This window comes from Cydia amplana, chromosome 19, assembly GCF_948474715.1.
Source record: "Cydia amplana chromosome 19, ilCydAmpl1.1, whole genome shotgun sequence".
NCBI lineage: Eukaryota > Metazoa > Arthropoda > Insecta > Lepidoptera > Tortricidae > Cydia > Cydia amplana.
In genome coordinates this window covers 7,249,718-7,266,502 of record NC_086087.1, presented here as the reverse complement: position 1 = coordinate 7,266,502, position 16,785 = coordinate 7,249,718, and the positions used below count along the sequence as shown (strand labels likewise).

General features: G+C 33.8%; 2 protein-coding genes across 2 annotated transcripts; both read right to left on the bottom strand.

Annotated features, from left to right (window-relative positions):
• Positions 1 to 56: 56 nt before the first annotated feature.
• LOC134656935 (alpha-tocopherol transfer protein-like) lies at positions 57 to 5,225 on the bottom strand. Its single transcript, XM_063512489.1, has 7 exons — positions 5,142 to 5,225; positions 4,124 to 4,268; positions 3,248 to 3,407; positions 1,808 to 1,922; positions 1,289 to 1,420; positions 776 to 989; positions 57 to 214 (listed from the first exon to the last, which is right to left on the bottom strand). Exons 2-7 carry the CDS (start codon positions 4,266 to 4,268, stop codon positions 66 to 68), a joined length of 915 nt encoding a protein of 304 aa, XP_063368559.1. The 5' UTR covers positions 5,142 to 5,225; the 3' UTR covers positions 57 to 65.
• A 3,505-nt stretch (positions 5,226 to 8,730) lies between these two features.
• Positions 8,731 to 14,495, bottom strand: LOC134656929 (uncharacterized). Its single transcript, XM_063512482.1, has 6 exons — positions 14,271 to 14,495; positions 13,035 to 13,191; positions 12,393 to 12,507; positions 12,019 to 12,150; positions 11,311 to 11,527; positions 8,731 to 8,891 (listed from the first exon to the last, which is right to left on the bottom strand). The coding sequence occupies exons 1-6, from the start codon at positions 14,431 to 14,433 to the stop codon at positions 8,737 to 8,739; spliced, it is 939 nt and encodes a 312-aa protein (XP_063368552.1). The 5' UTR covers positions 14,434 to 14,495; the 3' UTR covers positions 8,731 to 8,736.
• Positions 14,496 to 16,785: the final 2,290 nt, after the last annotated feature.

The following is a 16,785-nucleotide window of genomic DNA, read 5'->3' as shown; positions in this document are numbered from 1 at the left end:
CCCCAAATCGCCGTCTATTAGTACTTTGCAGACTTATCTTGGTCTAACTTTAAATATGCACTATACTAATCTATATCTAGTTTCTTAAATGTCCCAGACAAAAACTCATAGTTATAATCGGCAAGAGGCCTCTTCTTTTCATTCGATACATGCTTACACGCATTGAGTAGAAATTGTTTCGTTGGCTCACTTCGAAGTTCTATCTCATACATATCTGTAACATTTAATTTAAGTATTAAATATTACCATTAACTCAGCTCCACATACTTAATTACGGTTCAAATGTTATGTTGTACTCCAAAGTATAGTTACCGTCAACAGGGGTGAATAGGGATGGCTGGGGTGAGTTTTATCGCTTTTTTTATATATATACTGATCGGCGATTGGCTCTAGTCACACCTAATGGAAAGTGAAGATAGAGCCTAAGATGGAGCTCACCGGTTCAGTAATAGCCTATTCACTCTTGCTTTAAAGAGACAGAGGTCATATTTCTCAGGGAATACAGATGACGGGAGCGCATTCTATTCTCTAGCCGTCCTTACCAAAATCGTCCCTAAACTTAAAATGTGATTTACCTGACAGTTTCTTACTCTCATAAATTGTATCATACAAAATCTACTATTATTTTCAATCAAATTATACGATTTGTGTAAGTATTTTTAAGAAATTGTCAGGTTAATCATATTTTAAGTTTTGTTCCTATTCACCCCAGCCATTCCTATTCACCCCGGTTGACGGTATATAAAGTAAAGTTTCTTGAGCGATAAGTACTTACCTTTATATTCTTGCATACTGTAGTCCTCTCCTCCATAATCTTTTGGCAGATATTGTTTTGGTAGGAACTTGTGTAAATCTGCTATACTAGCGTGTATCATAATTCGGTCCATTATTTTCGATTTGACAAATTTTCGAAATAAACTTATAATTTGTTGCCCTATGCTCGGAAAGTTTAAGATGTGGATTGCATGCACTTTGAACCCAAGTCCTTCCTTTAACAAATAAATGTATATTAGTAAACTTGACAAGCAATTACATAATTATTATTACCTGATTGACAAGCTTTTTTAATATAATGTCTATTTTTGTAAACCTTCTACAGATTTTGAAAGTGTTAGTGACTTCAGAAACAAACACAAATTTTCAGAAACACGTTTGACATATTATAAACACTTATAATTTAAGATTGTTTAAAAAAACAGTAATTTTAATCTCAGTAGCGATATGATCTTCATCTTTGTCTTGTACTACTTTTTTTAAATATGTCACGAAACTCTTTTCTTTATATTACCTGGAAAATTTGAGCAGATTTTTGAGCCAACATAGGATTTAACCTTAGGAGATGTCCAAGTGTTGCGTTTTTGAGATCAATAATCCAAATGTCACCTCGAAAACAGTCGTATTTTACTCTTAAATCGTTCATCTGAAAAATTACAAACAATATACAAATTTTAAAAAATAGAGCGGAGTTTTTCTGTGTTATATTTGAATTTTTAATAATTCTCTGAAAGATAATGAATATAATGATATTGATAATTCGACATTAAACTATTCTCCGGCAAATTTTCGTTCTCTTTCAGTTGTTTAGACAACAGAATCTTCGAACGTTTGATCAACGACGAGTACGTAATTGAAAAGATCAACCATTTTTTGCTTTTTTTACATCAAAAAGTTAAAAAAGGGATTGAAATACATATTACCTACTTGTATATTTATTCTAATATAATAATTCATGGAAAACGAAAAATTTGGCTGACTGGGGCAGTAAGAATCTCAGGATTAATGACCAAAGACGTATAAAAATAACTACCATGTATAGATTCCTGAAGACTTGTTCAGACGAAAAAGAACTGGGGTCTGGGTCGATAAACTGGACTATCGTAATTCTTCTTCCTTCGTACAGTTTCAATATTGCTGCATATCGACTGAAAAAGTATTTGAGCTAACAGTTAACATTACAAATACTGCTTATGGTGGTGGCCTAGTGGATAACGTCCGACTTTTAAGCCGGACGTCGCGGGTTCAAACCCTGCATGGCTCGTACAAATGAGTTTTTCGGAATTTATGTACTAGATATTAGTAACATTTGGTATTCACCAGTAGTTTTTCGGTTCGGTGAAGGAAAACATCTTGAGGAAACCTGCATACATTCGCCAAAAATTCGAGGGTGTACACATGTGAAGTCCCCAACCCGCAATGGTCCAGCAGCGTGAAGACATATCTATTGTGAAGTCTATATCCCAAGCACTCTCGCGCATAAAGGGGCCCACTGATTAACAGTCCGCCGGACGGTATCGGCCTGTCAGTTAGAACAAAAATTTGACAGTTGCCGATCCGGCGGACTGTTAATCCGTGGGCCCCTTAAGAGGAAGGCTGTGCCCAGCTGTGGGGCGTATGTCAGCTTAATTTTTACATTAACAAAATGTAAATTAACTCATCCAAGTTATATGGCATATTCATTACTTAACTATTATGTTTATTACCAGCTCTTTAAATATTTAATAACAAATTTTGGCAGTAGGTGTCATTGTCAATGACATTGTATAAATGCATTATGCATAACAATATCATTCATGCGTTTTTTAATAAATATTAGGAGTCCGTCTCTAAGCTGTTAACCACTAGAATGGCGATGCGAGCAGGGTACGTGTCGCCGCCGGTTTTGAGCAAACGCTCGCATGCTACTCGCCCGCGCTTACCGAAAAACGAAGTAAACGCCTTTTTGCGCCAAAATAACCTTCAGATTATGAAGCCAGACATCAAATCTGTCTAAAGGAGGCGTATCCATTCACCACGCACACAAGGCGCTAGCTAATTTTTACTACCGTTGCGCGAGTGTTAGTAAATGTGGAGAGGAACGAGCGGCGACACCGGTTCCGATACTAACTGCGCGCGATAGCCATTCTAACCTCTTTAATATGTTCTGTGCTGTCAACTTTGCACAGAGTATGTATGGTAAACGACAGACTGTGGAAGTATTATGGAAGCGACACGATAAATGTCAAGTTCATAATGGTTCATAATAATTATGAAAATATGACTGCTATGATGTTATTACCGAATCCTTTTAGTATCCTACCGAATCCATTTCGTAACAATCCAATTAATTGTAATAAATTCATCTCAATCTCAATTTCTATAACTTTATTATTAAATTCAATATCTATCATCATCGCAATCCAAAAATAAAATACCAAATGTTACTTTGAAACCTAATACGTTATGATGAATTTAAACAACATAAACTTACTAGATCGTCCAAAGATCCTGGTTGCTAGACAAGGCTTGCGTCCTGCTCTGAATTAATTCCGGAGCCAATCCTCTATATTTGTAGAAGTTGTCAATTCTACGTTTCGCTTTTTCTCGAGAACCTTTACTCACTAGGAGAAAAGTTCTTACAACATCTGAATCTATAAATGTGATCATTTTTTTAGTAGTACGTTATTTACATTTTGTAAGTATTGTAGGTAATCGAAATTTTAATTTTTATCAATAAATATTCAGGGCAAAGGCGAAAATAAAGAGAAAATTATAATCAGGGATGTTGCGGACATCCGCATCCGCATCCGCAAAACTTCCGCATTATTTTCAACATCCGCATCCGCATAAAATCGATGCGGAGCTTATGCGGATGCGGATGTCGAACAAGTCGGTACAGGAACGTCTTAGCGGCGGCGTAAGTGCTAGGTAATTTCGTCATTACCTATAACGAAATCATCTAGATCCAGAAAAGTCGGCGAAGTTATTGTTTATTAAATATAATGCACCTATATTCTTGCTCAAATACTAAAACGTTTCGTTTTTTTTTAATAAACAATACTAAAAATGTAATATTTGACGTTTTCTAAGTACCTAATCTTGACATCCGCATCCGCATCTGCATCCGCGGATATGAGCCTTTAAATATCCGCATCCGCATCCGCGGATGTCAAAAAATCTGCATCCGCAACATCCCTGATAATAATGTTCAAAAGTTTACACGGCATGAATAATAAAACAGAAAAATACTAAAACGACGATTAGTGACCGTGTTACCCCACACTGAACACACTAAAATTTGACCAAAAGCTATCTCTGTTTAACAAACACAAATGCGAACGTGACAGATAAAGACAAAAATATTCACCTATTCCAGCTTCAACCAAATGCGGTTGTTTCTGGAACCAATCCATGATGGCGTCCACATCTTCCTTCAGACCTTCGGAGCATTCCAAGTTTTTCTCTATCGCTAATTTTTCTTCAGCGGTATGCGGAAATAGTTTGTGCGCCATCTGAAATTATTTGTATGAATAATAAACTATACATGTAAATCAAATCAATGTATAGGCTGTCCATCGCAATATAACGCGGCAACGCAGCGAGTGTGATGGGCACCTTTGCGTCAGGGACAGCCCGGGACGGGTTTTAGTAAGTAGTTATTTTTTATATTTTTAGTTTGTATTTATATTTAAGTTTTTGCAATAAATGTTGTTTTAATCAATGTATTAATTTACTTTAAAAAATTCTAATAACTAACTAGGTAGTTGAGATTATGATCCTTAATTATTTATGAACTCTAAAAAATTAAGAGAATAGAAACTCAAAGAAAAATAAATACGCTATTCAAAATGTAAGATAGCTAAAAACGTCAGTCGCGACTTTAGTGTCTGCAGGTTAGCAAAGATAAATGTTCCTTTTTATATTTTACACAGAATATTTTTTACAAATGTTAAAATAGTAAAATTTCATTAATTTAATAAAATTATTTGTTCTTATATAACCCGTATAAAGAGACTTAAAATCTGATGAACTTTTTAATCTCCAATCACCTAATTCCACATTCTCTCCCAATTTATACATTATAAAATTAAAGTAATAAAAAAAGTTAATTGTTAATAACATTTACACACATTTACTTTAAAGTAATTAATTAACAATGATTAACTGTCTCTTGAATGATTTATTATACGATACTGCCTAGCCCGAGACATATCATATAAATATTCACTTGAAGAAGCCACCTTTTCACGTGATATTCAGAGAGTTGGCCGCAAATACAAATTTTATAATACAAATGGAACTTCACTTACAGGTAAGTTCGTTTAATTTTGTAATTATCTTCGCTACTATTGAAATACACAATTGTAAAATATTTATATGCTTACCTTTACCGGTAGATATGCGTAGCCTCTCGTGCCAATCGCCGCAGTGTACAATTAATTGTAAGCAGCAACCTTAAGAAGAACTTACATCATTATATTTCCGTGTAGACTTTGTGTGACATTATACCTACTGATTGGTTGCTTTATAAATTAATTTGTTTACAATATCCATGTCTGTCTTAATGATATCAAATATGTACAAACATTGTGGAGAACATTGAAGAAATAAATAAAACGTACTTACAAATACTTATAGCATAATTTTTAGACAACCTATAATGATATTATAGTTACATACCTTCATAACCATGATGATACATCAGTATTTGCGGTAACATTATACTTTATTCGAATATCAATTAAATACCAATACATACTAACAAAAGAAATAAATTGCATTTGTCAAATATTTAAATGAAACAATTTGTAAGGCTTTATTAATTATAATTATGTTTGTTAAATACATTACCTTTTAAAAAGAAACAGTGATACAAAATTATTCCAGGCTCAATGTACATACATTATATTAGTAATTTATTTTATTTGCTAAATGAAATTCAATATAGAAAAACATAATGAATAATGATATTAATAATAAACTACCCAATATTCAATAAATTTTACGGTTTAACTCACGTATTTTGTATATATTGCTAAGGGCCGGTAGCGTGCGAGTAATTACAAATATATATAAATATACACCGTGGGCGTTAATGACCCGAAAGATTTAAACCAACGATTTTAGAGCCTAATTAGAGTATATAAAGTTATATAACATATAGTCCAAAAACCCATAGTTTAAGAGATATTAATTATTTAAAACAAATCACAAGTTAAAAAATCTCAATTCTAACACACCCTTATGCGTGACGTAGCCACCAACTAATTTTACACGCAGACGCACTAACTGCATGGTTATTAGCCAGTTTCACTTAATTAAGTTTGGTATCTATCCTACAAAAAGGTTTCACTACCGAAATTTTCTTCTGTTCTCAATCGCGAGAGTGCAAACTATTTACCTTCACGATAACTGGCTGATAGTTTGAAATTGATGTTAATAAAATAACATATTTCATATTATTTTGATTGTCACGCAAGATAAAATCTTAAAAATTTGATTGACTGTAATAAATAAAATTCGCCATGCCGCATTATCCTCCGGCTCATTTAGCGGATATTTGTTTACGGATTTGGAAACCCGAAGAACTATGTGGTTCCGGCACGACGGACCCACTTCAGCCTAGAAGTTCGTAAATTGGCTAGACGAACAATACCCTGAGAGGTGGATTGGCAGTGGAAGCAACGTCCTAACCTGACCCGCCCGGTCACCCGACTTAACGCCATTGGATTTCTTTTCTATGGGGAACTCTGAAAGATAAGGAATACTCAACACCAGTGAACTCTGGAGAAGAATTATTAATAAGAATTCGAACGGCTTCCGAAGAAATAAAGAACACTTTTGTAAACCTAAATAATGAAATCCGTTTAAAATTAAATCTTTGTGCTGAAAACGGTGGTACACACTTCGAAAACCTAATTCATTAAATTAATAAAAAAGCGTAATTGTTTAACATAGTTGTTTATTTTACTTTTCTCAGTATAAATCAACACATCGAGAATTTAAAATACGTACTGATAAGCATGATCGATATTTTAACAAAAGGTAATTGATTTTAACAAAGTAATCATCCCTTTCCAGCTGTAGTACGAGTTAAAACAATAGGAGGCATGAATTCTTTCGGATATAATCATAGTTAATGGCTTTGGTTACCTCAGTCAAAGGAAAAGATTTTATCGCAAAGTTTCAACAATAATAACTGCACTGTAATGTTGTAGTAACTAATAAAGTTTTGATACAATTTGTGGTATTTTGAGGTGCCAATAAATTGAAATAATTTCAACGTAAACATCATCTTAGACTAGACATAACTTGACACTTCTTGTCATGGAACACAAGTCACTGCATTCGCCGTGCATCGTATGATATCGGAGTGATTCGTGAAATGTCATACTCGCTCTCTGTTTCTCTACTTGAGATTAATTAAACTCGCTCACTTTATGAAGTAAAGGTTTGTTCACAAAGAAGCGGTAAATTAATATGATTTAATTTGTACTGAAATAGTAGTTTAATTAAAACACATAATTGGACCCATGTTGATATAACATTATTTACTCGTACTGTCGTCAAAAATATGTGGTTTAAATCCTTCGGGTTATTAAATCCCGCGGTGTATAGTTATATCAGTTGAACCGTTAAATTAATTAACTAAATATTAAATAAGAATAAATACATAAAGTTAATGTCGATTGCATTCAATACACTTTAAACTTGAAACGTTTGTACTTATACCTTGTGCATTATTATTTGCATTATTTGACACATTATAACTGATGTTTAAAATAGATATGTAACTAACCCAAATCGATTGTCACAGCAAGCGATTGCGATTGGATGGCACCTAGACTGAGGTATCGAATTGTGACGTTTAATGAATTTTTATTTGAGATTTAAATAAAGCTAGAATTATATGGTTAATAAATAATAATAAGAGAATATAATAAATATAATAATGCTTTGTTATAAATATCGAATAACTATATTATATGAATAATTTATAACAAAATTTACCTAGATTTAATAATGTTAAAAAAAATTACGTGTAAAATGTATATTTTATGAATAAAACATTGAATTGAATTGTATTCTTGCGCCCTAAAATGAAAAATTTATATCGATTTACTTAGACGACTACGGATTCATAACGGTGGTGTCCGGCCAACCCTAAATAAAAAAAAGCGGCCAAGTGCGAGTCGGACTCGCCCATGAAGGGTTCCGTATTTAGGAGATTTATGACGTATTAAAAAAAAACTACTTACTAGATCTCGTTCAAACCAATTTTCGGTGGAAGTTTGCATGGTAATGTACATCATATATTTTTTTAGTTTTATCATTCTCTTATTTTAGAAGTTACAGGGGGGGGGACACATTTTACCACTTTGGAAGTGTCTCTCGCGTAAACTATTCAGTTTAGAAAAAAAATATATTAGAAACCTCAATATCATTTTTGAAGACCTATCCATAGATACCCCACAAGTATGGGTTTGAGTTTCAGTTCTAAGTAATGGAAACCCCCAAATTTTTTCAATTTTTGTGTGAAAATCTTAATGCGGTTCACACAATAATACTTACCAAGTTTCAACAGTATAGTTCTTATAGTTTCGGAAAAAAGTGGCTGTGACATACGGACGGACAGACAGACAGACATGACGAATCCATAAAGGTTCCGTTTTTTGCCATTTGGCTACGGAACCCTAAAAAAAGACTTAAAACGTTAACGTTCGCAGTGCAATTGTCTTCCTTTATGATTTCGGTTGTTGTGAGTGACATGTGTCAAATAATGCAAATACGAATAATCCCACTATAGCTAGTTATGGACAAACAAAATTTTACAGTTGCACAAAAAGTGGTACATACTTTACGTGGTCGTCTGTTTAGCGTTCGCAATGTTTATTTTTGCGAACGGTTGCTTACTTTTCCGATTTTTATTTTACTTATTATTTACATAACCCGGAACCCGGAACCCTAAAAAAGGTGGTTTTAGTCAACGCACAAAGTTTTGAAAGAGCCAGGCATGCCGGAATACTCTTCATTGAATGAAGCTTTTAATCTTTGGGATTCAATAGTCACAGCTGCGTCCAAACCTCTGATCCGCGTCTGGTTCGATTCGGTGCAGAGTTCCTTGAAGAATTCATCTGTAATAAGTAAGAACGACCACCATAAAACAAATTGATGCAAAGCAATTTGACCCATATTGATCTGAAGTAGGGCGTTTTTTTTTTTGTTGTCCCCTACACTTTTTTTTTCAAATTTGCGATTTTTTATGTTATTTCTACTCAGAATCACGAGCTCTGTCTATCCTAATATGAGAAAAAAGTGTCCCAAAATTTCCATACATTTTTCGATCTTTCCATTGCGCGACCGCCATACAAAGTCTATGAAAAATGGTGACGTAATGGAAATAAAAACCTTAGGACACTTTTTTTCTCCTATTAGGATAGAAAGAGCTCGTGATTCTGAGTAGAAATAACATAAAAAATCCCAAATTGGAAAAAAAAGTGTAGGGGACAACAAAAAAAAAACGCCCAGTAAAACACGTCTGATACAAATTCGCTACGCCCAAATTGATTTAGTATCACACGTATGATACTAGGGCGCTTCACGGGTTAAATTCTCGTAATCGTAGGTAGGTGAAGGTTTTCTACTATGAGCATTCACATGCCTCAAAAACTTACTGGGGAAAGTTTGATTAAATATCATTACCAATGCGATCAAACATTTATAAACCGAGGAAGATTTTTTAAAGACAATAAACAGCTTCATCATAACAAAGAAAGATAAATACTTATTCCTTGTTTTCAAATTGCATTCAATTAAATACCATTTTATAGATGTTTGTTGAAAAAAACGTAATTAACTTGCTACAGAGCGTGGAAAAGTACAAAAAGATAGTTTTTATGGACTATAATTATTTTTAATTGGCACGTTGTGGTTATAACTAGCACAATGTATTACCGAGTAATAAACTTACCAATTATTTATACAATAAAACAAAAGTAATACATTTTGTCCTTGTTCAAATAGATTTTTTTTATTTATTAAAGTGTATATCGGGGCTTAATAGTCCTAATAAGTTTTGTCCGAAGTGAAAATTTTGATAGAATCATAATTAAAATAAAATAATAGTACATTATTGCAGAGGCCGGGAAAGGGCAATTCGTGGATGAGTTTCGATTTTGTCGGACGACGCGTAGCGGAGTCCGACAAAGAAGACGAATCCACGAATTGCTATTCCTGCCGAGGCATATATAGCAGTGTTGGCCGAAAGTTAATGCGAATTGAAAATGTTGGCCATTAACCATTATAAATTGAACCTTAAACCGTATCGGACGATTATAGTTTACGATTCAATTTATAATGGTTAATGGCCAGCATTTTCAATTTGCATTAACTTTCGGCCAACACTGATATATAGTGCTTTTCTCCAAAACATGCGAGGAAATAAAGTAAAATAATAATTATTTAAGCATCGAGCATCACTCAAATCGAAACTTCACATCAAAAACGTCAAAAACAATTTCCCTCGTTATTTTTAAAAGTTAAAGGCACAAACTTATTCTGCCATTCAATTCAGTACCATTCAATATTCGTTCATTGAAAATATAGTTGGTCAAACCAAATTGTCAGTAAATAAGAACAAAAATAACTATACTCATCCTTTTCTTTTGGGTTCTAGTACTGGTGTAAGACAAAGATAGTATGATTCTCTCTGTCTATGTCAAACTATAATTGTGCAATATAAGCTTTATGAACACGGATGAGATCCTTAAAAAAAATATAAATAATCTTTGATTTTATTAAGCAGTATTCGCACGATCATACACGAGCACAACGGTCTTGTAAGAACGAGACATGTAAGGTCGTTTATATTACTATCTCACTCTATCCTATAGCTTGAAATGATAGCTGATCGGGTCGTGTAGACGCGGCCCGCGGCTATAATAATTGGCTGTTTGCGTTTTTTATTTTTAAAAAGTAAAAAACACTACAGTAATAAGTTATTACTGTAGTGTTTTTTTACTTCCCGTCCGCTAGAACAGGACAGCGATAGTTTTATTTTTTTAAATTAGAGTTTGACAATAAAGAAGTACTTCCGGTACTATTTTTGCTACAATAAGGTGAACATTTCCGAGCATATTGGAGAAAAATAAAATATAGGTAGTGACGTAGGTATTTAAAACAACTACTGAGAAAATTATTTCTGAATGTATTTTCCTAAAACAATATACATATTTATAGGTTTTCTCAGTAATGTGCCTCAGTGTGTTAGAATTAAATAGAAGTAACGACCACAGTGGCCAAACATATCGTAATTTTGTTAGAAATACCTAAGAATGCATTCTGATATATTTGGCAACTTTGGCCGTCACTAAAAATTTGATGCTGACTGTACAATTGACAATCGTATGTAGAAAATGTCAAACAAAACTTATAATTATATTGTATAGAAATGATGACGTCACACTTCGTTGAATCTGTCATCAGGATATATTTTTGAAATTAAAATTCATATATTTTTAAAGATAAAGCATAGTAAAAACATAAAATACCAACCACTTATTTCATTTACAGTCTTCTTGTATTCCCCGCCAATATCGACTGGTAATACAGATTTGTCTATAACTTGGCAGATGGTCTCATAGGAATTATGCACGTGTATCCTCTTGTTCAACTTTTCGCTCAAACACTTCCGTAATAGTATCATAAGTCCATCTAGGACTTTATTCGAAAATATGACGTGAAGCGATTTACATCTGCTGCCGAAAGTTTGCTAAAAAGAAACATTAAATTTATTATAATGAATTCCAGGTTCCAGTCAATAATAGATATCTATGTAAAGATGTTTTATAGGTCTTTCATAAAAAGATATATTTTCATATTGTCATAGTTATTACGATATATTTGATCACACACTCAATCATCAGAAAACGTCATCTCGACTGATACTAGAAATGCTTTATGCCTTATGGCATGGCATTAAGTCTGTAAAAAAAAGTGTAGGGGACAACAAAAAAAAACGTCCACAAACATGAACGCTGACAACAATACACTCCTTTTTTTGGGCAGTTTTATTTTCCAGAGATGTTCGAAATTTGAATGTCATTATTATATAGGTATCGAACTATTGACATAGACGTTATCATGACGCAATAATAACACTATGCACCGTTAATTTAATTTCTCTTTATGCTGGCCGTAATTTCCGGTTTTTGAACGCATCATAGAGGGTTTATGACATGTGTGTAGATAAATATTACTTACCATCAGCATCATAATGCCTTTGTGCATGTCGGAATAGCTTAATGTGCTCAACATACTAAAGCTGTACTCTCTCAGGTCGATAATGCATTCAATACCCGCGCAATACTCGTTGAAGAGACTATACTGAAGGATCTGCAAGAATTACCGTATACTCGTGGAATGTCCCATAAAATTAAGTTTAGGGAACACTAGTTAATAATAGTTACACTTTTAAGATAAGAAAAAACTGTTTTCGCAAATGATTAGTCCTCAACATGTTATATAATGATGAAAACCATTTTGATGAAAGCTATCTTTTTTCAAAGTTATACTAAATCCAATTTATTTCCTAAAAAGAAATGTAGCTTTTCACAAAAACATTAAAACCGTCTTACCCAATACGTGTATCTGAAGGTATGCAGTACATTGTAACTATCATCAGGTTTAATGAACGCTTCATATACAACTCTGTAGTTATCCTTTGTAGGTTTTGGGAAGGAACAAATATGTCTGCAAAAAATAATCTGCTTTGAACCAGAAGGTCAATCAATCAATCAATCGTTCAATCAATCAATCAATCAATCAATATTTTTTATTTGTCAAACATAGGTACATAGGTCGATTCAAATTTAACAATTTGTTAAGGTTTTAACATGACTTTGATACGACCTTGATGAATGTTTTTTACTCCATTTCTTCATTAATCAGAGTGAGTGATCTTCAAGGTCGTATCAAAAAATATCGAAAACGTAACAGTGTCAGCCGAGCTAGCACATGATTAGAGCGACAGTATCTCGCCCGCGAGATAGACTACCCGTCTCTGTTTAATTGATACAGTTAGAAAAGACGGGTCGAAAAGACTATCGCGCGCCTCTCCTGTGCTAGGCCTAGTTCGCACGAATAACCACGGTAGATATGAATAAAGTAAAGTAAGAAGAAAATAGGCAAGAAGTATTCTTATCAGGTTTTGGCATTAAGACAAGCCATAATTAGGCCATAATTATGTGTATTTATATATATAAGTAGGTTATACTTACAAAATTTTACGTAAATTCTGGAATTCATTCAAAATATCAATGTTGCACATGAATTCAGGCATGAGGTTCCGTAGAGTGCAGGTTCTGTCCAAACGCTGCTTGGCACGCTCTACAGAACCCTTGTTGTTAATGATCTGGCGTTCTAAATAATCTCGATCTAAAAAATAAATTAAAAAAAAATCACTTCCAATGTGTTTGGGTTTGCGTTACTTATTCATAACTATTCCAAATTTCAAATCGATAGCTCCAGTAGTTCTCGAGATATTTAGCAATGTGACAGGCAGACAGACAGACAGACAGACAGACGGACAGAGTCGCACCGTAAGGGTTCCTTTTGTACCTTTCTGGTACGGAACCCTAAAACGAGTAGGTCACTTTTTTGCGAACAAATAGATTATGTGAAATAAGAATCTTTTTAACGAAAATAAGTGGTTTTTAAGGGTTAACTGTACACCGCTTTATAAAAAAAAGCGGCCAAGTGCGAGTCGGACTCGCCCATGAAGGGTTCCGTATTTAGGCGATTTATGACGTATAAAAAAAAATTACTTACTAGATCTCGTTTAAACCAATTTTCGGTGGAAGTTTACATGGTAATGTACATCATATATTTTTTTTAGTATTATCATTCTCTTATTTTAGAAGTTACAGGGGGGGGGGGGACACACATTTTACCACTTTGGAAGTGTCTCTCGCGCAAACTATTCAGTTAAGAAAAAAATGATATTAGAAACCTCAATATCATTTTTGAAGACCTATCCATAGATACCCCACACGTATGGGTTTGATGAAAAAAAAAATTTTGAGTTTCAGTTCGAAGTATGGGAAACCCCAAAAATTTATTGTTTTTTTACTATTTTTGTGTGAAAATCTTAATGCGGTTCACAGAATACATCTACTTACCAAGTTTCAACAGTATAGTTCTTATAGTTTCGGAGAAAAGTGGCTGTGACATACGGACGGACAGACAGACGGACAGACAGACAGACATGACGAATCTATAAGGGTTCCGTTTTTTGCCATTTGGCTACGGAACCCTAAAAAGGTTAGTAAATAAATTCGAATCAGATTTTACAGGATAAGTACGTCAGCTTTTCAGTAAATAAAAATACCGTGAACATTAATAAAACAGTGAACCTTAATAAAAATAAAAATAAATTAATAAATATTATCAATAAAACTGAAAATTGATATAAGAGTATGCTGCAAGCGAAACCTCTAAAAGTTCAAAGAACTCACCAAAATCCTTGAAAGCGAAATGATTTTGCTTTTTAATCCAATCATCGAGCGCATCTATGGCTTGACTCATTTGCTTCGCATCTTCATAGCCATTCAGAACCCTCACTTCATGTAATTGGTTCGGATTAAATTCGAGCGCTGGGTTTGAGGGAAGTTTTTCCATGTTCGGAAACCTGCGACCACTTGGATAGTAGTGATATTAAAATGGATGTAGCTGCTTGTTGGCTGATTTATACGCGAATGGTCTAGGAAATTGCTTTCAAGGAATAAATAGGAGTTTAATAAAAACAATACGAGTAAGTAATGATGGGAGAAGATTATGATGTAGGTACAAACATTTCGCAAGGCATTGTTCTGAGGCGATGGCGGCACGCAGAGCTCGGGATAGAGAAACAAAACTTTTCATGTGGTGTAGCCTGTCCGTGCTCTGATTACATACCAGAACTAAAATGATACTCATACTCAACTACTCATACTTTACCTCGTAAGATCCAGGGCAATTTTTAGGCTTTTGAATTTGGAACTCTCCTTCGTACCTAGTTGGGTGGTTTGACGGTACCGTTAGACAATTTGCTATCAAGATTATCTGACTTTGCACGATAATGATAGTTGGATTGGGGAAAGAGCAGAGGGCCTACCGCGAACCACGTTCGACGTGATGCCTCCCTGTCACACTTAGGTACGAATTTACAAGTGCGACAGAGAGGCAACGCGTCGAACGTGGTTCGCGGTAGGCCTTCTGTTTTACAATTTTGTATAATTGATAAAAATAGTGTAGCGTACAACTTTAAATAATTGACTTAAAAAAACAATGGGGCCCAATGACCCAGATAAGGCATTAAAGCATCATGATCGTTTCTTTAATTATTAAACATACTTTATATTATTAACGCCTGATGAATGTTACAATTTATCTAAGCTGGGTAACACAATTATTGCAGTCAACAAATGACAAGGAGATTTTAATCGAATAGTAAAATAGTTTGTGACTGATTATAGGTCAATGGAAACGGGTCAGTTGAAATTGAAATTAAATACTTCACTTTGACATGCTCGTATTAGTCTTGAGTGTAATTGTAGTTTAGAAAACGTTTTGTTGTTCTAGCAAATCTATAAAAAGCTATAAGTAAGTAATTTAAATATCAAGCAGTAAGAAGAAAGATAAAACTAGAATAGTAAAAAGTTTCCGAAGTGAGTCTAAACAGTAAAATTAATCAATGTTAGTATGTCTCACAACAGTTTAAATTCCATTAAATTCAATTATTAATAGTAAAAAGTTGTTAAGTCGACTATAAACATGTTTAAAAAAACATACCGATGAATTAGAAATTGTTGCCATACACATATATACCACTGCTGGGCTCAGGTCTTCTTTATAACTTTTATAAGCAATATACCTAAACGGAGAAAAAAATCGCACATACAAAAATTATTAAATTATACAAAATTGTAAAACAGCTCTTTGGTCAATCCAACTATCATTATCATTATTGTGCAAATATGGAGGCATATTCAGATTCAAAACGGTTATAGATATGATTTCTGGTTGAAGAAACGTTAAAAGTGTCATTCTATGGAACTTGCTATTTGCTAATTGTAATTATGTAAACGGAAGTCAATATGTTACAAGTAAGTAAATTGATATTCAGAGACAATTTTAATATGGCGGATTGTTTACATAGTTAGCAAGTTCCATTCCATACAATGACATTTTACTGTCGAGTGTTGACAGCTGACAGATCATATCCATGACCGTTTCATAACAAGATTATAAACAACGAATCGCCCTCATACCGAGATACGACCGTCTTTTCAGGGGAACAATTTGTTTATTGTACCTACACAAAGTATAATGTGCCTAAGTATAAAACAATCCTCTAATTCCCCCTTTACACTGATAGGTCTACAAGGGGAGATACAATTGTCCCATCCGCGAGCCCATGATCATAATGTTTAACATTTTAACTTTTTCCGAGGGACCCGTTCCTTAAATTTACACCTTTTGCTAATTAAGATAATGCCTCGAAACAAAGGTTCTTGTAACAATTCTTGCGAAATAAAAGGGTTGAGAATTTGTGTATTTTGCTTATTTTATCGACCCTATCTGAACTTTGAACAAAAGCTGGTAAGCTTCTTTGCGTAATTTAGGTTTTATCACTGTTTTTTAAATAGGACACATATTTATCTTATGAGCAATTATTTCAGAAAATATTAGCTTTATGAAAAAAAACGTTTATATTCTTTTGTAGTTTTTATTTTGATGATTGATTTAATGTATCCATGCCAAATTGCAGCTTTCTAGCACTAACGAAAACGATCACGGAGCAAAGCCGTGGACAGACATACGGACGGACAAATGGCGAAACTATAAGGGTTTCTAGGTCATTACGAAGCCCTAAAAACTATCATATTACTATGTTTTTTACCTGGGGTTAAAATATTTCAATACCAGTTTTCATCTAAATTGGTTCAGCGGTTAAAGGGTTTTAACGGTCCAGATTTACGCGATTCAAAC